The sequence below is a fragment of the Mytilus trossulus genome, chromosome 2 (genome assembly GCF_036588685.1).
Source record: "Mytilus trossulus isolate FHL-02 chromosome 2, PNRI_Mtr1.1.1.hap1, whole genome shotgun sequence".
In the NCBI taxonomy this organism is placed as follows: Eukaryota; Metazoa; Mollusca; class Bivalvia; order Mytilida; family Mytilidae; genus Mytilus; species Mytilus trossulus.
In genome coordinates, this window is record NC_086374.1 from 30,847,476 (window position 1) to 30,869,829 (window position 22,354).

The 22,354-nt window shown below is 30.2% G+C and overlaps 2 protein-coding genes across 2 annotated transcripts; one reads left to right on the forward strand and one right to left on the reverse strand.

The window, feature by feature from the left end:
• Positions 1-1,048: 1,048 nt before the first annotated feature.
• LOC134706985 (phosphatidylcholine transfer protein-like) lies at positions 1,049-9,587 on the forward strand. The gene is made up of 6 exons (XM_063566400.1): positions 1,049-1,317; positions 2,758-2,875; positions 4,234-4,313; positions 5,886-6,057; positions 6,679-6,746; positions 8,785-9,587. Exons 1-6 carry the CDS (start codon positions 1,201-1,203, stop codon positions 8,863-8,865), a joined length of 636 nt encoding a protein of 211 aa, XP_063422470.1. The 5' UTR covers positions 1,049-1,200; the 3' UTR covers positions 8,866-9,587.
• A 1,188-nt stretch (positions 9,588-10,775) lies between these two features.
• On the reverse strand, positions 10,776-20,930 carry LOC134705712 (uncharacterized). The gene is made up of 7 exons (XM_063564433.1): positions 20,751-20,930; positions 19,570-19,697; positions 17,793-17,928; positions 16,485-16,595; positions 14,886-15,518; positions 13,002-13,080; positions 10,776-11,408 (listed from the first exon to the last, which is right to left on the reverse strand). The coding sequence occupies exons 1-7, from the start codon at positions 20,845-20,847 to the stop codon at positions 11,222-11,224; spliced, it is 1,371 nt and encodes a 456-aa protein (XP_063420503.1). The 5' UTR covers positions 20,848-20,930; the 3' UTR covers positions 10,776-11,221.
• Positions 20,931-22,354: the final 1,424 nt, after the last annotated feature.

Below are 22,354 nucleotides of genomic sequence, written 5' to 3' on the forward strand. Positions count from 1 at the left end.
TCTGTTCACTATGTACAGTTTATGTAAGTTGATATAACAATTATAAAGTAGATTCCTGTCTTTTAGGTATCAGTTCAATAATTTGGTCAGTTAATCTTTAAGCAATCAAAAGTATCGTGTTATTTTAGTTACACTGAATTTCAAATGAGATTTTGATTAATTTATATATTAACGTTCATGTTTTATACTTTTATGTATAATATGTTCATTTAAGTGCATACCTTCGACATAGGATAGTTCATTAAAGTTTCTACTAAGAATTCCAAGTCTCGAAGTTCAAAATTACGACAATCGTTTCTCACCTGATGATCGAGTTGCATTCTGCTTGCAATATTACAACACAAGCTTTCTTTTGATATCATTGAAGATGTCGCATGTAAAAATCAAAACATTATTCATATTTTTCACTTTTGTTTTATAGAAACTTGTTAGGATAATAACATTCTTTTCTTTTGAATTATCCTTCTTATACCATTATTCATAAATTAAGGTCACAAATGATACAATCGATCTTGGTATTTTTTCCATTGGCATGTACATCTGTTTGTCTATGTGTCTTAAAAATTTCAGTATAAATTTTTAATTGTTAAACTATTCAAACTTATCAAGTTAACTTGCATTTTGTTTAAATTGTATTAATATAACTTTCTATATATAAAAAAAGATTTTAAAGTATTACATGTTTTTTTTTATAGATTTTAAAGTATTAAATGTTTTTATAAACCTTGAAATTAAAATGCGGGTAAACCAGGATGACACCACTGGTTTAGTCAATCCATTAATAATTTAACTATTTGAGTTCTCATTAACTTGGGAGTATCATAGATAAAGAACCTATATTATATGATTCGATTTATTGAAATAAGATTTTTTTTTTATTTTCCAGCTGATTTGTTTACAAGTTTGTCAGTCGTCTTTTCGTAATTCTGACGGGCACAATTATGTTGACCTCAAAGCCGGGCTTTTTTTTGCCTTGTGAGTTTATTCTCCTTCATGTCATTTATATTTTTTTCCGGAATGAATACCGGTTGACTTTGTTTTTAGAATTTCATTAGCACCGGAAATAAACACAAAATGTAAACATAACATGCGAGTTGAAACAAGACAAGGCATTATTTTAGCTTAAAACGTTTCCCTGGGGACGAATATCACAAAGGTATCTGTACAGAAGTTGAAAACAGTCAAACAAAACAGAAGAAAATGTTTACTGATGATGAATTTGCTGTCCTAATGAAAGAATTGGACCAACCTCAGATTGATGGATGGGAATTCTTTACTGAAAGTCACGGAATTTCAATTTATAGGCTATACAATGAAGTGAGTAAACTGATATCATTTTAGGAGACAGTGAAGATTTGAGCATAACTTTTAAAATTTCTTCCATTTGTATTTAACAAAAATAGTTATCACAAGCAAAGGGGGCAAAGTTTACCTTTACTTGCCAACACCCACATGCAATACATGATCTATCAATTACTATTAGTGTAGTGTCTTCAGAGAGCAAATGTGTCTTTTTCTCACCATTTCTTATAACAGAATTTCGTTTGCATGACTGCAGGTCAAAGGGGACAGTTTCATATACAGATATAACAGTCATAGAAATAAAACTGAAAAATTGTCAATATTCCTAAGAAGTTTTGAAACTTACTAAAATCATATTTTTATAATCATTGACCATAAACTGCAGGAGCGGATCAAGCAATTTTGAAAAGTGGGGTCCCAACTGAACTTAGGACAAAGAGGGGGGTCCAACTACATGTACATGCATTGATCGGCCAACAAAAGGAGGGGGTTCCAACCCCTGGATCCGCCAATGGTCCGGTATATGAAACCTTTTTTGTCTAAACTGTATATATATCTTAAAAGGTAAAAGGTTAAAAAAGTTTGGATTGAGTTTTCTGTTAAAATATAAAACTTAATGAAGCATATACACATACATGTACATGTAATGTACATGTAGAACTGCTTCAATGTTCCATGCCAACATGATGTCTGTGTGTGCATCACTGTCTGCAGCCTTATCTCCAGAACTGCTTGACTTTCAATGATCAAACTTTGCATCAAATTGTATGTCTATAATATTGAGAATGTTGTGTAACCCATGGTAATTCATAGATCATTCAGAATAGGATTATTACTTTTATTATTATTACCAAACTAATCATGCATCATACATGTACATGTACATGTATTTTACTATACATTTTATTTAATGTACATTAGGTAATTTATTTTTAATTAATATTTTTTTTATCCTGATCCTAATGTACATTGTAAAAGTCATCATTAATTGATGATCTAGACATACATTGTGCATGTACATATGAAAGAACGTCACTCCAACTTACATTTTTACACATAAAAAGTTACTTTAAGCTTATAATATATTAATCCATAAAATTTTTGTGTGACAACTTGATTGCACTGTAGTACATACAATGTTTATAATACAATGCACATCGAGCATACAAAAGGTTTACATTATTCGATAATTCCATGAAGACATGTACATTGTATAGGGATAGGGATTTTTGGAGATGATTTTTTGAAGTTTTAAATAAATATTTATTAGAAAAATTTAAGGATAAAGACTGACAAAATATAATCTGATAATTTATTTATTGATTTAAACTGATTTAAGATTATATTTATTGCAAACAGAAGTTAGCTAAATGAAAAGGTTGCCTATTGCAAGTATTACAATTATATGCACCTAATTTTTCAAGGTTTTTTACACAATGATGCTCTGCTTTTCAGGTATCTGGTTTGTACGAATATAAGATATATGGAACATTATCAGATGTACTTCCAGATTGCTCAGCTGATGTTTATATGGATTTAGAATACAGGAAAGTCTGGGATTCCTATGCAAAAGGTAAAATAAAGGACACAGTAATACACTAAATTTGTATACAGCTGCTAATCAATTAAGAGAAACTTTTCTTTACCGTTAAATCCTTTGAAAGTCTGGGATTCCTATGCAAAAGGTAAAATAAAGAAAACAGTAATACACTAAATTTGTATACAGCTGCTAATCAATTAAGAGAAACTTTTCATTGCGGTAAAATCTTTTGATTGTCACTTGATGATTTAAATTATAAAACAACTTGTCTATAACTGATCAATATATAAACCACTTACTCTGATTATACACTTGTCATATAAAAATACAACTTTTTCAAGGTACAATATTGTACATTGCAACATCAAAAATATATTCTTCTGCATTTTTTCATTACAATTTTTTATAACAAATGGAATCTCAAAGGTTTTCGTATCCAATAATTTGAATATGACCTTATGTAATTGTGTAGGTGGAGAAAGCAAATTATTTTTCTTTCTATAGTGCTCTGTTGTAGCCATGATGTAGGATGTCATTAATACATGTGTACTCCTATTACATATGAAAGGAAAAGTTGATTGTTTTCTTTGGAAAAAGCTATATAACAGGCTATTATTTAAACTTGGAATTATTTCTAATTATGGAATTTGCCTGATTTCTTGTTATTGAAATTTTTAACAAATTCCATGTTTATTCTGTACTGAAATGTTCTGTGCTGCGCACAACACTTTCTATTACAAAGAAAATAGTATATTTTCAATAGAATGCACTGTGCCACGCACAACACTATCTAACCAAAATACATTATATGGAAAGTGTTATTAACCACTCAAAAGATTATAATACCAAATAAACATGGAATTTATTAAAAATTTTAAACACAAGAAATTATGCAAATTTCATATTTAAAAATAATTCCAAGTTCAAATAATAGCCTCTTCTATGCAAATATTAGAAAATGTGGTTTGATTGCCTTTAAGACTTTCTCTCAACCAGAGACCAAATGATGCAGAACTTGACATTCAATAGGTCATTTTATGTCATTCAACAATGAGCAAAAGCCATTCTGCATAGAATCTATGATCATTCTAAAAGACAGAGATATATGTACATTTACTTCTATTAGCATCAAAAGTTCTAAGATTACAGTATAGAACTGCATGTAAATCTACAAACCATGATAAAATGTGGTGTTTTTAGTTTTGAAATATTACAGTTTATTTTAGGGAAATCACTAAATGCATGAAATGACACAAAATATTGATTGTTTGCTGCGTTTATGTGTTAGCTTTATTGTGAAAAGAAATTCCCAACACAAAGTAATACTAGGATATAAATTGTAAAAGCCAATAATCTAGCTGACCTGTAATATCAATTAACCTGTATTTCAGAATTATACGAAAGAGAAGAAAATGGAAAGAAAGTTATTTATTGGAATGTGAATTATCCATGGCCAATGTCTAATAGAGATGTATCCTTTTCATTGTCAATATGTGACTGTTATACAAGTGAGAGGTTTAGCTAGCTATAAAACAGGTTTAATCCCCCTTTTTCTACTTAAATAATGTTTGTATTAAGTTAGGAATATGACATTGTTGTCCGTTTGTTTGATGTGTTTGAGCTTTTGATTTTGCCATTTGATTAGGGATTTTCTATTTTGAATATTCCTCGGAATGCAGTATTTTTGTAATTGTACTCTTTGCACACATTTCCACATATAATTCTTACATAGTTTTACTGGTCACTGATGTTTTCTACACAAATTAACACCTAGTTCAATATTGTGAATTGAATATGTTTTCACATGGTCATGAACCTTTGATATAATTAAAAGTTCAATGATTTATGATAAATCTGTTAATTTACCTTTGTCATGTACCAACACATATTAACAACTCCTTACAAAGGTTAATATCTCTATTAATTAACCTTTCTCTCATTAAACACATATATGTTTTAGTCAAAATGTCAAGGAAACAGAATTTATTGAAAAAGTGAGAGTTCATGGTTTAGTTTCTAGAATTGCTGTGAAGTTTAGTTGAAAAACAGCTCTCCAAATATAGGTACATGTATATTGATATTAGAAAAGATATTTAATTATATAATATATGATTGATACGTGAGCATTGACGAGATTGACATCATGCTGCCCTTGAGATTAGAAATATTAAAAAATTAGATACAAACTTTCAATTTCAAAATTAAATGAATTTGAAACCTTTTGTAAAATATCATATATTGATTGAAATTTTATTTTTTTAATCTGCCATATACATACTTTCAGAACAAATAAGAAAATTTGAACAATATTATGCTACATCAAAGTATTCTCAATGATTGAACAATACGCTATACTTCTATATCAAAAAATGTTCAAATTACTTAATCTATAAATAACACTGAATCTTATGTTATATGTATTGTCTATTCAGAATGTCTATAGTTCTCAACATGCTCAAAGAAACAAATTGATTTCCTCAAGAGTTTAACTACCTGCTGATGTGTTGTGGGAATTATTTAGAACACTTACAGTATAAGCTAAGAGGTTTACAAAAGTTTTTTAATAGATTTCAAACATTCTGAAATAAAACGACTAGAAACAATTTCTGTATATTAGTACTGTAGAAACATTTATTTTCGTGGGGTTAAGATTTCGTGGTTTTGTCTCTACATAAGATTTCATGGGGATTTAATTTCGTGGTTTGGAAGTGATATTATGTGTAGGTTAAATTTTCTTTGGGGTTTTTATTTAGTGGATATATTCTTTCCACGAAATAAACAAAATTAAAACATCCACGAAAATTTCTGCTTTTACAGTATATGATTTTGGATTCAGTATGATCTTTTCTGCAATGTTATTTTTGTTTCCTTTGCCTCATTGTACCATTGAATTTAAGTCATCCTGCAGAATTGTAAATTTTGTCAAGGTTAGATTATTCTAAAAGTATGAAGGAAAAAAGCATTTATATATTACATTTTTTGGGGGGTAACTAAGTAAATATATGATTGTGTTTAGCATTGAACCACCTTAACAAACAATAAGTATGTATACAAACGTGAGATGAGAGAGTTAGAACATAATGGAAACAAAGTTTGGATAGTAATGGCAGAAAGTACAGAATGTTCATCTATACCAGAGAAAAGTGGTGTCATTAGAGTAGATGATTATAAACAAAGCTGTGTTCTTACAACGGATGGAAAACAAGGATCAAAAGGTACAAATAAGAGATAATTCTACAGATAAACCAAATTACATTGACCATATTTGATATGTTTTCGATTTGGAAAATATTATCATTGTGCTTCATTTCTGTTCACCAGCTTAAGTCAGCCAACAAAACTATGTTCCATTGCTTATGATATATATTAAAAAGTAAAATCACAAGCATACTGAACTCAGAGGAAAATTCAAAACATAAAGTCTCTAAATCAAATGGCAAATACAAAAGCTCAAACAGATCAACTAATGGGAAAACAACTGTAATATTCCTGACTTGGTACAGGCATTATATTAAGTAGAAAATGGTGGATTAAACCTGGTTTTAAACTGCATATAAATGATTCAGATTTGTCTCCACATATCATAAATATCTCATTGGTATGATCCAAGTCGCCTGTTTGGTGTCCTCTCTTTTGTTAAGGAATCAGAGAGCAGCAGCAGATTTATAAAGTCATCTTTGTAGAAATTGAATTATAATCATGTAAACTTCTAAAAAAAATTACACACAAATTATGTCTAATTTCAAAATGTTTCTTTATACATTGTACATATACATAATTATGCAGTATGCATTAAAAGGTAAATCAACTTAAATTTGTATCTATCTTTTTTGTAGCTTTTATGAGATACTATGACAACCCAAAAGGAATGATTCCAACATGGCTGATAAATTGGGGAGCTAAGGTGAGAGTTGTTATATATTTTTCTTGTCAGGAGAAGCTACATTTCCTCTTACCAAACTAGAATTTGTTTTGTTGACTAACTTCCAGTGACTAATATTTGATGCATACCTAGAATAATAGATGAACCTAATTTAAGCTTGTTATTGAATTCAAATAATAATTAGCAAACATAAAATATGATTTAAGGATAACTAATAGATAAAATAAAATGTTAGAATATATATAGCAAAACTTTATGGAATTTCCGGTCTTCAATGCTCTTCAACTATTCTTTATTTGTCCTTTTAACTTTTTTTTAATTCGAGTTTCATTGATGAATCTTTTGTAGAGGAAAAGCGTGTCTTGCGCAAATATAGAATTCCTTCCACTTGTTATTCTTTTGATTACAATGACAATACACCATTTAAAGGAATTAAGGTGGCTCGAGGGTATAAATCAATTTGTTTTTAAATAAAGGATTTTGCTATTTTTTTTAAAGATAATTAACTTTATCCTATACTTAATGGAAAAATAAAATAAAATTATAGGGTCACTGTTTATTTAAGCTCATTTTGACCTCAAAGAACCATGCATTTTTTGTTAAGGTACTGTTTTTCTGTTGAACTACTAGGAGAAAAAAAAGAAATATGGAAATAAAAAAAGAACTAAATTACTAAAATCGCTTAAATTTTTCCATAGTTTAGTTAAAGTACATTTTATTTGAAAAAACTAATAAAAAATATAGCTCAACATTGAGTTAAAAAAAAGTTATTCCAAATTTAATGCAAAAAATGGCATTTTGTCACCAAAGGGAGATGATTTGGAACTTTTTCAATGATATAAACATTTAAAAAGTCAGCTGGGACCAAAAAGAATTGATTTTTTTTGGTTGATTTTTGTACCATATCATAACATATCAACTAAAAGTGTTATAAATAAAATTTGTAAGAAAAAAAAACAATTTTTGATGATATTTTTGTACCCTAGAGCCTCCCTAGATATAAAATAGAAAATACTTTAGCTTTGAACTAATTTCTTTTTGTTTTGATGCATCATCCTCTACAGTTTCAAACACCTGTTGTTGTATGAAACTAGCATGACTAGATAAAGGCAATTATTGAATTGTTTCACAATTGAAATAAATTGATATTATTTATCTTGTAAATCACTGTATTTTATTGAGATCAATGTGATAATACGATGTTAATCATAGCTTGACAGGTTTCTTAAAGGTTGCCAGTTCCCATTATTTTCATTGAATAAAACTATATAATCCTGTTGAAAATTATAAAGTACAAATGTGTTATGAAAATCATATAGGAGCATATACATGTATTAACCTTTGTTTGTTAGTTCTTGATTCAAACCCCACCAATTGATAATGTTATCTCTATGTGATACTTGTATAAAAACCATAATTTTAAAGCCTTTCGACATAAACCCAAATATGATCAGTAAAGCATGAGAGACAGTTCAGCCAGTGCAATCTTGTTTAATTTAATTTAAAACCACCAAAAATATTTATATTAACAACCTTGTTTAAAATGTTACTGTATATGATTTTAATTAAAGCAATATCTGACTGGTTCTTTCCAATAAAAAAGACGAAGTCAATGTACATGTACACTCACAGTTAAATAACCTCTTTTTACTTGTCTTTAATTTCCTTGTTTTGTTTATATTATTATACTCATTTAATATGAGTGTGTTTTATTATAAGCTGGATAATTATGATAGATATGTTTGAATAGGGTTGAGATCTCACAAATATGTGTAATCCTGTGGTATTTTTGTGAGGGACCTCTGGCCTTTGATAATATTGTTATTTCTTTTTAATTTTGGTTCATTTATATTTTGGAGTTTAGCACTGAATTAGTATACATGATCGTTTAGAAGCCAGCTGAAGCCTGCTTTCTGGCTTAGGATTTTCTTGCTGTGTAAATAAAGTTTGAAAAATGATTGGAAATTAAAAGAGGTGAAATAGAGTAATTGTATAAGATAAATTTTAATTTCTAGAACTTGTAACATATATAACATAATATTATTTTTCTTTTTCACAGACTGGTGTGCCATCCTTTTTGACAATGATGCAAGAAGCATGTAGAGGATATCCCAAATACCTAGAATCAAGGAAAAGCTGATGTAAAGCATGAATAGATATAGGAAGATAGGAAGATGGGCTATTTTCAAATTCTGTGTTGATATTTTGTGTTCATTCCAGTACTGATAAAAAGGATAAATGACATTTTATATGTACAATTGTTACATTTGACACAACCCATTGAATGCATTTAATCGACCTTTCAAGCACTTTTTATGTTGTGGGTTTATCATTTTTGATAAAAATGACAAAACCATATCCTATTGAACATGGAATAAATGATAATACTGAAAAGACATTCTGAAACCATAATTTCTTAGTATTTAAAATTTATGTGAATAGAAAAAAATCCCAGCCTTTAATCTCATGACTGGATTATCAGACTGATCAAATAAAAACATCACATCTTTTTAAACAGCATCAGATTTTCAAGTTAAGTCATATCAAATTTCAATTAAGAACATTATTATGACCAAACATGTTTAAAATATATCACACTGTTTCAATATCAAGATATAACACCAGACTTACACAATAGATATTGATGTCTATTTATTATTTGTACTTTTAGATTTCTGTCTTTTTGATGAATTCCTCAGGTTTGGTTTTGTTCATATAGATTCTTAGTATTTATTATTGTCTGAAAACCTTGATCTTTCACTAATACAAAATCTTTATGATGATGTGTGCAATATTGTACTAAATATATGTATTTAAATTTTTAATATATTTGCAGTTTGAAATATAGTATTATAAACTTTATGTGTTGAATTTCTTATTTGAACATGCAATACTTAAAGAAGACGATACACTTTCTTGTTTTAGTTAAATTTCTTACTGGAATCTATTTTTTTTCCATGACACACTTGTGTTAAAAGCAGTCACGGCTTCAAGTGACGTATTAACACTAAATCCTTTGGATGTTGGATAAGTACTGATTGGTAATTTAGTCTAAGATGCATGATTTTGTTTGTTAGTTGTTCTTGGTTTTGAACTTACTGTCAGTAACTGCAAGTACTCTCAGGTCTGACCTTAGTGGCTTTTTGTTTTGGGGATGTACAAGTACCCAGCCACGGCCACTTTTGTAAAAGGTACTTCTATTTGTATCCATCTGATAAGTTAAGCCTTTTTCAACCGAATTTATAGTTCTGTTATAGTGTTACACCACTTTCTCAGGTTAGAGGAGTGTTGGGATCCCGCTAACATATTGAACCACATTCTGTATATATGTGTCTGTCCCTAGTTAGGAGCCTGTAATTCAGTGGTTGTCGTTCGTTGCTGTATTAAATATTTGTTTTTCGTTCATTTCTTTGTAAACAAATTAGACATTAAGTTTTCTCTTTTGAATTGTTTAACATTTGTTTATTTTGGAGCCTTTGATAGCTGTGGTATGAGTTTTGTTCATTGTTGAAGGCAATATGGTGACATAAAGTTGTTAATTCCTGTGTCATTTGGTCTCATTTGAAGAGTTGTCTCATTAACAATCATACCAAATCTTTTTTTATTAGAGTAAAACGTGTTCTTATATTATGCTATCACAGCACTATCTAAGACTAAGAATACGACCTCACATGTTTAATCCACCCGAGTTATATATGAGCCTGCAATTCAAAGGTTGCTGTTGGTTGCCGTCTGCCAAAGTATTTGTTTTCATTTATCGTTTCTTACTTAAATCTTGCCGTTTGTATTCTCTATCAAGTTGATCAACATAATGCTATTCTAGAATTTGTTTTTTTCAGCTGGCTATATACGTTTTAATCTTTGCTGACAGCAATACGGTGACATTTTTTTTGTTGACATCTCGTCCTATTAACATTGGTGGGTACAGTGTAGCTGACTCATTATCTTGTGACATTTGGAGATTAAGTTCGATTCAATGTCTGGTCTAGTCCAAATAACACAATTTGCAATATTGTATAAAAGGAGGTTTTCTTTTATTTGCTACTTGGAAAGATGAATATAAACATGTATCAAAAAGTTCTTATTTTTTAGTTATGGAATGTTTACTATTTCTAATACCTTATATTTGTTTGCTCTTTATTGACTGGTTCAATAGGCTCGTATTTTCTGTGACAAATCACAAACAAAAACATTTAAACGTTTCAAAGTCAAAAGACTTCTTAGTATTATTGAGGGGCGTCACAAAAAAAAATTAACAAAAACAAAATGTGTAAATACTACTTCATTTCATACAAAATGTTATTGAGAAACAATTAACCGTTTTCCACAAAAAAAAAACAAAAAAAAAAACAAACGTCAACATTTTGTTAATGCAGCCGGCACAAGAAACAACACTTCTGAGTTAATTAACACCTTGACTATTCCGTCGACCCGAAAAATAAAAAGAAAGGTTAAACACAATCGCTTCGGCTTTGACGCATAGCTAGACTTAACAATTAATAAACAGAATAATCAGATGAGTAATATGTATGTTTGTACTGTTCAAAAGGATTTACTCCGTCCGAAAAATTGTACATATTTGCAAATATTTTTGAATCACTGTGGTAGGATGAATTCTCTTGTTGTGACGAAAGGTAGTTCTCCTGTTTGACAAATCTCTTTCCTTTGGCTTGCTTTCGGTAGCTGTAAAGATAACAATTATAGGTATTATTAATTTTTATGGTTCAAATTCATTTGAAGTATATATACGTTCTTTTAAGGTATTTTTTTTTAAACATGCCACATGCGAGTATTTCTTTAAAGTTGTTTTATAAAGATGTCTATCAACTATTCTGAGACTTAAAGTTTGTAATAAATTTGTCTCTGACACTGTTAACATGCTTTTTTATACATGCATTTATTATTGATGGTTTTAATTTATAGCGTTATGGCTTTACCAATTACTAATTGTGGTGCTGTAGATAGATGTTGGCATATCTTTAGCAATCACTTTAGTTTATTCACAACAGTTTTGGACCCTATACAATCTGCCAATTGTAATGACAATAACGATGTATTTATATGTTTCATTATGAAACTTATTGCAAACCCAATTATACCTTACCATAGACTAACCTGATAGTTACCTGTCCATTTAAACTTTTGGCAATTCTATTGTCCAATTGACCAAGTAAAACATGAATTTAGCAGATAAACCTTTTACTCAGGTAAATTAGTCAATGAGTGATATATTACTTTTAGAAGAAATATGAAGGTATTTGAAGGTCCCAGTGAATAAAATATACAGAGAACAATACCTGTTGTATTTGTTCAATGGGACAAATGAACGGCCAAAAGTTAAAATGGACAGGTAACTATCAGGTGAATATATGTTAAGGTATAATTCGGTTCGCAATAACTTCTGAGAAAGTTAAATTGCATAAGCTGTGCCTTAGACGTAAAATTGAAATATGATTTTGTTTGTCTGGAACATTTAAAAAAGTTGAAATAATATTTATATTTGGATTTATATATGTCATCATTTGAATGGGTGTTTATCTAAATTCACATTTTCAAATTCAAATGGGCTAGTTCACATTTATTAAAAGTGTTCTACTCAATATTTTGGTGCCTAAAATATCAGTATTCCGTGATTAGATTTTTTTTATGTAAACCTGGAATGTTTAAGACTTTTTCGTTTAGGTACCAAATTGTCCAAATAAAAAAATGTCTGATTTTTAGTTGAGCAGCATTTTACACCATAACTAATCTTGCATTCTAATTTTTACAATGAAGATAGTCCAACTACAGTAAAGTGCAATACTTTTCATCACTGCATGTTGGATCAAACTTTTAAAGTTTTATTTTCACAGCACATTGACCAGTTGAAATACTGACCCAATACGTTTCCCCCAGCTTTTGACATAAAAGTTACATATCAGTAAGAGATAGTTCCTTTTCTTACAGAAAAATGTAAATTTAAAGATGAATATGATTTAGTTTATAATGATTGTGACGTATTTATTGAAAAAAAAAAGATGTTCATGCACTTTGTTCTGTATATGTCAATTTGTTGTTTTTGATTTTGGAGTGCTGCTCATTGATAATTTCTCGGTGTCTCTTTTTCATCCCCAGTTTAAGGATCACCACCAATGAATGACTTTTAAATGTGTGTTGGATTGACAACAAGTTTGTGATGTATTATTAAAAAAAAACGTTTATTTATTCATATTGCATTTTCCCTGTGAATCATTTGTACATGTACAGATAATGTTACTCTTAAATAGGATTACATACCAAGCTTTAAACAGCAACACAAATATAAGAATAGTAAACATGAGAATTCCCACACCAATCATTGAACCACTGATCATAACTGAAAAAAAAATGAAAAAAAAAGTTTTACTATTAATTTCAAAATAAGTTTATTGTGTACAGCAATATTTAAATCATTTTCTTTTACATTGCACGATAAAAAAAATAAAAAAATCTGTCATATCGAGTTCAGAATTTCTCTGGTTAATGTACTCTACACGGGTTGAATTCATTGAGCTCTGGTGTCAAATATTATAATTGTGCCTTTTTAAATAACTCTACATAGGATTTACAAAGTTTGCTCGTAAAAGTGTTTTTTTGAAACTTTTATCACAGGACAGTTCCATCGTAATATTCTCCAATCCCTATGAAGATAACATTGGCATGGTTTAAAAATAACCATGGTTTCTGCCCTTTTATATATGTTTCAGCTGTTTAACAATGAAAAAGAGATCTCTTCTCATTTGAAATCTATAATGTGAGGGTTCATATTTTTGGTTGGGTTCATATTTTAAAAGTGTTTCTGGTACTCGCATGCTTATTCACATGGTTTTCATGTGATACAAATTGTCAATCAAACAAAAGCAGTTAAATCTTTATATTGCGTGTCCAGTTTGAGCATAGTAATCCGTTGGATTGCTTTTGATCTTTTTCTTAATTGCAGAACATATATTTGTTATCAACATCGAGGACCTGATGGTTACAATATAGAAAAGAAATTCCACCTTTCGACCAGGATTATTTGGCTAGGAATATTCTTTTTATTGGTAACTATATATGAGGAAAAGCTGGACAAGAAAAAAATGACAATCAACTTCTAAATTTACATTTTGTGCGATGGGACTAATTGAATGTTGCTGTACATTCCGCGCAATGGAATATGGATATGTCAACTGCTTGTTAGAACAGAACTTGATAGTCATTACAATTGATAAATTTAGAGTAAAGTAATAACGGATATTGATTAGTGTTTGGTTCATATTATTTCATGATATTTAACAGTCAATCGCCATAGTCATTAAAAAACTTAATGATATCAAAAATTAATTTTATAGCGATAGAAGAAACTCAAAATTTGCCTAAGTTTTCAACTATCTTGCAAAACCACTACCAAAATAAAGATAATAAGATGTGATATGATTGCAAATGATACAACTATACATCAAAGATAAAATGAAATGGTATAATCAATTATAGGCAACCATACGGCTTTAAACAATGGGAAAACTCAATACAATAGTCGTTTAAAAAAAGGCCCCGGCATAAACAATGAAATTGAGAAACCTTACGGCCTAATTCATAAAAAAACCAAATTAACGAAAAACAAGTGACAGAAAGGAACGAACGAAGATCTTGTGCGATATTGCCAATAAAAGTTAACTCCTTGCTAACAGTATTTGATGAGATCTGTGAGCAGATATAACTAGTGGAACAGAAACTATTGAACACCTTCGAGTTAAACCTTTTTTTGTAAGAGTTCACGTTATTCGGACTTCTAATTATAGAGACTGTAAACCATATACGTAAAACTTGATTATGCGTTTAGCTTTTTCTAGTCGATTTCGCGGCGATTTAATTTCACAATTCTCAAATTTACTTGATGTAGATAGATAAAGAATTATCCAAGTTTCCTATACTCGCGTTATTTTTCTGCACGCAAAAGTCGCGAAAATAAATTTCTCACAAAAAATAAAATAGTTTACAGTATTTGTGGACGATTGTATTTTCAAATTTAATTTTAGCCTTAGTGATATCTTCTTTTTAATAGACCTACGACTTTTAATACACCTTAGGTGTATGCTAAAAAAAAATACGAACAATAAACAAAATAGTTCATGAAAGACGCCCTCGGAAAATATGGTTTACCTTGATAATTTTTGCTCGGACTATCAGCTAAAGCTACTTTTTTGTTTACTTGTAATTCATTTGGCGTTGCAGAGGAAGATACTTCTTTTATTAATGTTGCATGGTTTGTTGAATGAGCAATATCAGTTAAATGAGCTGTATTTTGTGAAGATATAGCTTCTGTAGTTATTTGTGAAGATATAGCTTCTGTAGTTATTTGTGAATCATATGCATTTCTTTCTGTTATTGTTGTGGATTGACTTGACGTTACATATTGGCTTTCAGTTATTGACAAAGAATTTGAAGAAGACATCGTAACTTTTGTTGAGGTATCATCTGCATATGATGTTAATACCGTAAAAGTATCAGTGGAATGCGGATTGTTCGTACTACTTTTTACAGCAATGGAGAATGTATCTGTTGCATCCACCGTTGAATGAATTGTTTCCACATTTGTAAATTTCATACTGGATGCAACAGTGTTGTGATCCATCGTTGATGTCCAGTCAAGGAATTTAGAACTCTCTTGTGTATCTTTTGCAACCGTTGTAGGTATTTCAGTAGTAGAGATAATTAAAGATGTCTGCTGTTGATGTTGTTCTGTCGTTACCGGAAGATCATCAAACGTACATTTAATGTCATTTGAATCACCAACTGAAATACATATAAAATTTATACAAATTTCAAACACACAAAAAAAGAACGGTTAATTTTGTACCCAAAGTTATTACTTGCTCCAAACATAAATGGCATTAACCTGATTTCGTATCATTTTATTTAAGTTTTCAATTCTATTCGATTCCTTTCAATTGCGTAGGTGATTTGGCGTCCCAAATCCTTTAGAGCTTGACTGATGAGTGTATGGAGTCCGATAACAATCGTCGCCTTGCACACCAAATGATAAATCCTGGGATTTTTTTTAATTTTTGAAACAACCGGGTCAATACAAATGCCGATTGACATGCCCGACGGTTTCACAAACACAAGAGTCAACATTCATTTGTATGGTCATTTTTAAATTCAAAACTCTTTTTCTACGACGAAATAAGCTGACTTATTTAGAATTACCATTATTTTTCGGATTATTTGGTTTTTGAAGGCATTTCTAAAAAGTGTTTTAATGGCCTTCCAACTGTCTTAAGTCTAGCACTAATGTAGAATCTTAAGCAAATAGTTATCAAAAGTACCAGGATTATAATTTAGTTCGCCAGATGCGCGTTTCGTCTACATAAGACTCATCAGTGACGCTCATATTTAGATTTATGAGTTTGACTGTCCCTTTGGTATCTTTCGTCCCTCTTTTGTTAGGTTCACCAGAGAAACCAACAGAATTAATGAACATTATTCTCATAAACTACGTGTCATAGTCACAGAGAAAATATACATTTACAAATAGATATATCTCTAGATAAACATGCACATGGGTTGACAAACAACTAAACATGTTGATGATATTTTACGACTAAAACTATGAATACATTTGTTTTTTTTACAAATTGTCATCTGATGTAATGTTTAGACGTAAAACATGGGTAAATCAACACAATTCGCTTTATTGGTGAAACATATTCTGTAAGAATATCAATGAAATTAATTTGTTTCAAATTAATATAATAATACCTCTGCATATATATGATAATTCAGCTGCACAACTTCCTTTTATTAATGATTGTCCTACTCCAAAACCATAGATATATGCAGTCACACATTCAAGTGATGTAAACGTTGTTTCTGTAAAATATATTATTAGCAAGTATCCAATAAACGTATTTTACGTATTTTACGTTTATTTGCGAAATCATATATGGTGCAATCAGTATAGACCAGATAAATATTTTTTTATGAAAGAAACTCAGTAAACTATTGAATGTTCACCTTAAACTAGATAATTTATTAAAGATTTTTTTCACCAAAACCAAATTACCTAATATTTAGCAGCTAATATGTCTTCATCAACTAGCAAAAACCTGACATGACAAAACTATAGACTGATTAATTTAAACAAAACAAAAAACAACAACGCGAAAAATGAAAAACAAATATCACCTACAGTGAAAAATAAAAACAACAAGTTGAATAAAATGCATGCAATCGAAGCGATTTTCTGGATTTTCCTTTATCAGGAACGCTAAAAGCCAAGTATTTGAAACCCAATGACTTATATTGACCAAACTTATCATAAAGCTGTATGCCCAAAAAATAACGTAATGTAATAGCTTAACCATCTAACAACAACACTAACAAAATTACTGAACTCCAATGAAATTACAAAATGGAAAGTCTCTAATCAAATGGCATAGTCAAAAACTCATCAAACGAACATATAACAGCTGTTATATTTCTGACTTTGTACAGGCATCTCTTGTGTAGAAAATAGTGGATTAAATTTGGTTTGATAACTAGATAAACCTCTCACTTGTATGAATCAGCGGTGCTAAACATGCTTGCGGGAGCCCAACACCGACGGTTGTGTAACAGCACAAAAAAAAGGAATCAGTACACGAAACATTTGACTTAAATAATCAACACAAAGATCCCACAAAAACTACTATGTATTATTTTCTTAATTGCTTAACGAGTGTGTTGTATAGCTTCACATACATCTTCGTTTCGGCAAGTTTCAAGTGATGTAAATGTTGTTTCTGTTAAATATATTATAACCGAGTATCAAATAAACGTATCTTACGTATTTTTCGTTTGGTTACGAAATCGTATATGGTATAATCATAATAGACCAGATAGATTAAGACCACACCATGTCCAAAGGAAGATAATAAACAAACAAAAAGTTGTCCTTAAACCTTACACAGAAAACAAAAGACTGTAAAACATGAACATATCTGTACCTTAACTTAAAACCGGATGTGAACTCATGTGCTCGAAAAAGATATTTAATATCTCATAAATAGAATTGACAACTATACTTACGTTTTTGGTAAACGACAGGGTTTGGAGTAACTCCACAAGTTTCGAGCCAATTTCCTGGACAATCTTCTGTTTGACAGTCACCAACTATGGCCAGATTATTAAAATGACTTTCATCATAGCAGTAACAGATGTTACTCTGAAATTATGTATTATAAATATTTTTGTCACTTTTAGGAATTTTGGTCCTCAATGCTCTTCAACTTCGTACTTTATTTGGCCTTTTTAACTTTTTTGGATTCGAGCGTCACTTATGAGTCTTTTGTAGACGAAACGCGCGTCTGACGTATATGCTAAATTTGGTACTGGTATCTGTGATGAGTTTATTTAATGTTTATATTCGACTTATGAGTTTATTATCTCTTTGGTATATCAAGCTAATTGAAGAGAAACTGCGTCCGAAATTCAACATTTTAAAAGACATAACCATCATTATAGTAACTGTCATACCATTAATATGCGATTTAGTTCTTTTGTTACATTGCAAACATTATATACTGTGAGATATTGCTTACGAATACATACTTAGGAAATAATTAACTAGACTACATAAATGTTTTTAATAATATACAGTATGCATATACTCAGGTTAGTTTTCTTTATGAATTCAATATCAAGGTAAACACATTTATTAGAATGACACGGTAAACGAAAGTCGTTAAGTAATGACAATGTCGTTATAAACAATATTAATGTTGCCTCTATATTGGAAACATCAATTCCTATTTTAATGACTTTGTTGGCATTGTGCAGTAATCGTTATATATAAACTCAACATAGACACCAGGATTAAACTTAGTTTATACGCCAGACGCGCGTTTCGTCTACAAAAGACTCATCAGTGACGCTTGAATCCCAAAAAGTTAAAAAGGCCAAATAAAGTACGAAGTTGAAGAGCATTGAGAACCAAAATTACTAAAAGTTTGGCCAAATACAGCTAAGGTAATCTATGCCTGAGGTATAAAAGCCTTAGTTTTTCAAAAATTTTGTTTTTAAGTAAGTTCAAAGCATGTTCCCATACAATTTAGTAAGAGTCTTTTTTAAATGTTTAAAATGCTATTTCGAATAAAACTGTTGTAGTATCGATAAAGAATCATTTTAACTGTATTTATCGGAGAAAAAAAGAAATACAAAAAAAGTCAATGTTTAAGTTCTTATAAAGAAGGTTGGGTAAGAAATGACGTCAAATTTATTTTCCAGGGATACATAATAAGCTAAGGACCGTAACACAATTCTTTGAAAGTCTTAATTTGTGTTAATGCAAAGGAGGTTAATACACTCATTAAAGTCAATTAAGTGTTTCTAAATATTTTCCAGCAAACTGTACAAGTTGTAGGATACGAAAAGACGAACATCGCCAAATAAAAAAAATCGTTGTTCACCTGTTCCCTCAAAAAAACACCACAATAATTGCTATCCGTCGACAAAACCTGGATCCACAGTACACAAGGAAAGCACATAGTCATGACACTGTGCTCATGCTCTTAAACTGAGGTATTAATTTTGGAGTTCTAGTTTTTGTTGTATGGTTGTTTGATGATGAAGTGGTACAAGACTGCTTATGAAAGGCGTCGATGTATTGGCTAGAATTGAATTCTGGCTTATTTTGTTTTTGTACGTTCTTTTATTGGATCATTTCGTCAAAAGCAAGATTTCATTACTGGTATATAAACAAGACTACTGCAAAAAGAAATGAAATGAAATAAAATAAAATGTTCATACTACTTTTTAACTGAAACGTTTTGATCATATACTAAACTTACAAAATTACAATACTAACCGTAATCCCAAAGTATGTAAACTCATTATGTGTACAAAAATCTGCACAGCCAGCTAAATGTTTATCCCATGTTTGCTCTACAGGTTGTGTTTGTTTGTTCCAAATCCCAGTTCTGCATTGAGCATCATCTTTTTAAATTAAAATAGTTCGTTAAAACTTGCAATACAATATCTGTTAACCATACCAGTTTACTATGCAAGTAGTTTGTTTATGTTTAACATTGCATTAAAAGCGAAAGTTTGGGATGCCACAAAACCAGGTTCAATCTCATTTTAAGATAATTTTTTTTGAATGTCCTGTACCAAGTCAGGAAAATAGCAATTGTTATATTTTAGTTCGTTTCTGTGTGTGTTACATTTTAATGGTGTGCTTCTGTTGTGTCGGTGCTCTTCTCTTATATTTGATGCGGTTCCCTCATTTTCAGTTTGTAACACTGATTTGTTTTTCTCTCAATCGAATTATGAGTTTTGAACAGCGGTATACTATTGCCTTTATTCATTTTGTCATGGTAAGATGATTAAATAACAGGAGACAAAGAAATTGTAAAACGTAAGACAAAAATCTCAACATTCACATTATCTGAATATACTCTTCACTAGCCTGTAAACACTGAGGTTGTGACTTTGAATCCAGCATGTGGTAGGTGAGCTCGACTTTAATCTTAATTGACTAGAATTGTCAGTTATCCTACCGAAATTCGGTGGTTTTATCGAGAATTGCGGCTTTCCCAACCAAGAAAAACTGACCGCCACGAAAAGTTGCATTGGATAAAATTTGGTAGTTTGTATAGTTAATCTTAAAATATATAGGCATACGATAAATCTTCTTCCACTTACGTCTTGCGCAAATACAAATTTTCTAACCTGGAATCTATAATGGGTTTATTTATAAACAACACCTAGTAAGACTGTTTTTGTACACTACAGCTGCACAACAAAAATAACTTTTATCTAACAAAAAAATATATGATCGTTTAAAAATTGTTTGAACAAAAACCACTAATGCTTCTGAATAGACTTTAGTAACTGAATATACCGATCACAACATAACATTAATATTATGTATTTAGTAAGCTTTGGATTTCAAATATTTTGGCAACGAGCATCACTGAAGAGGCATGTATTGTCTAAATGCGCAACTGGTGCAGGAGAATTGGTACCGTTAATGTAATTTGTACCTACCCACTTTTCTATAAAACGGCGTACCAGTCCAAATACCCCCTAATAGGGTTTGGCAGGTGTTTGCAGTGTCAATAAATAACTGACCATATTTAAGCATGCTTCCTCCAACACTTGCACAGTGAGACTCGGCGTCATAATAACTGACTAAACTTTCCGAGTAATAAACTGTTGAACGCACATCTGAAACTAGAGTTCAAATTAGGGTTTATTATTAATAAACATAGCAGTTTACGTGGTTGATCTCATGTTTTCAAACCATTGTGCTACAAATAAAAGTAATGAAAAAGATAACTTTCAGAAATTTAAGATAGCTGCGATCTTCAAAAACAATATTTTAGATTATTTAACCAAAAAAAATCTTAAGATGTGTTATTAGACAATTTTCAGTTTTAATACTTTTCAATTTTCATGTACTAGATACTGAAGGAAAAACAAACGACTACCACTGATACACATGACTTCTGACAGGCACATACAAAATTAAGCGTGTTAAATTAGTTTTAATGCACCGACCCTCCCCTTACCTGACACATAGATGTAACAGTTCAACACATAAGAACAAACTATAGAAATCTGTTGAAAAAGGCTTAAATTATCAGATGGATACAAATAGAATTGCTGTTTCATCTAACAAACACATGGAGTCGATGCGACCGGTTACCCCAACAAGACCTGAGAGTAGATTCAGTTACTGACAGCTTGTTCTTAGCCAACAACAATGCACAATTTTTATTGTGGACTTGGTTTTTTTCTACGCGAGTATCACAAATAAACTCATGTAAATTTAAGCACCAAACTAATTTAAAATGGAAGAAAAATGCCTGCCACAAGCTTTACATTGCAAATTAAATTTATTATATTTCAGAGATATAATTATCAAACTTATTCAAACGGACACTATTCGGGCGATGACCCAGCAATTTTCAACATCCGCAGGAAAACCATTAATATAAATAAGAAAAATTATATATATAAAAAAAAAGAATTTGAAAAAAAAATGAATGGGGGTTCTAACACCCCTTGAATCGCCAATGATCATTAATGCAACGATTTAAATAATGTTTCCATATATTGAAAATATAATCAGAATTTACTCAACGACATTGTTGAAACTTCTGTATAAATCAGGTCCTATAGAAACGGAATTTTTGTACATGACAATAATAGATATCAAAGGTACCAAGCTTATAATTTTGATACACAAGACGCGCGTTTCGCATTCACAAGAATCATCAGTGACGCTCAGATCAAAATAGTAAAAGATCCAAACAAGTATGAAGTTGAAGAGCATTGAGGACCCAACATTCCAAAAAATAACATATATTAGCAATAACAATGGTATAATTTTACTTACTGTACAAAATGCTTATGATCAAAGTCTTAATTCGTATAAAAAAGAAAGCCATATCACTTCTTCGTATAGATGTGTATTAAAGTTATCTATTTATTATACAAATGAATTATAGAATTAAAACTACACATTATACCATTATATGTTAGGTAGTTAAAAGATCAACAAATAACCTATATTTTACCATTTGCCGACTAATGGATTTATCATACATCACATTATGTACAATGATGTTGATGGTACAAACGTCCGT

Bases quoted from the DNA above. Each gene is read 5' to 3' on its own strand.
- LOC134706985 (XM_063566400.1), top strand. From the start codon at position 1,201: ATGTTTACTGATGATGAATTTGCTGTCCTAATGAAAGAATTGGACCAA. The intron at 2,876-4,233 runs GTAAAATAAAGG...CCTGTATTTCAG, and splicing joins CTGGGATTCCTATGCAAAAG to AATTATACGAAAGAGAAGAA. The intron at 6,058-6,678 runs GTACAAATAAGA...TCTTTTTTGTAG, and splicing joins TGGAAAACAAGGATCAAAAG to CTTTTATGAGATACTATGAC.
- LOC134705712 (XM_063564433.1), bottom strand. From the start codon at position 20,847: ATGCTTAAATATGGTCAGTTATTTATTGACACTGCAAACACCTGCCAA. The intron at 15,519-16,484 runs GTATTATTATAT...TATGTATTTCAG, and splicing joins ATTATCATATATATGCAGAG to TTGGTGATTCAAATGACATT. The intron at 11,409-13,001 runs GTATGTAATCCT...TTATCTTTACAG, and splicing joins GTGTTGCTGTTTAAAGCTTG to CTACCGAAAGCAAGCCAAAG.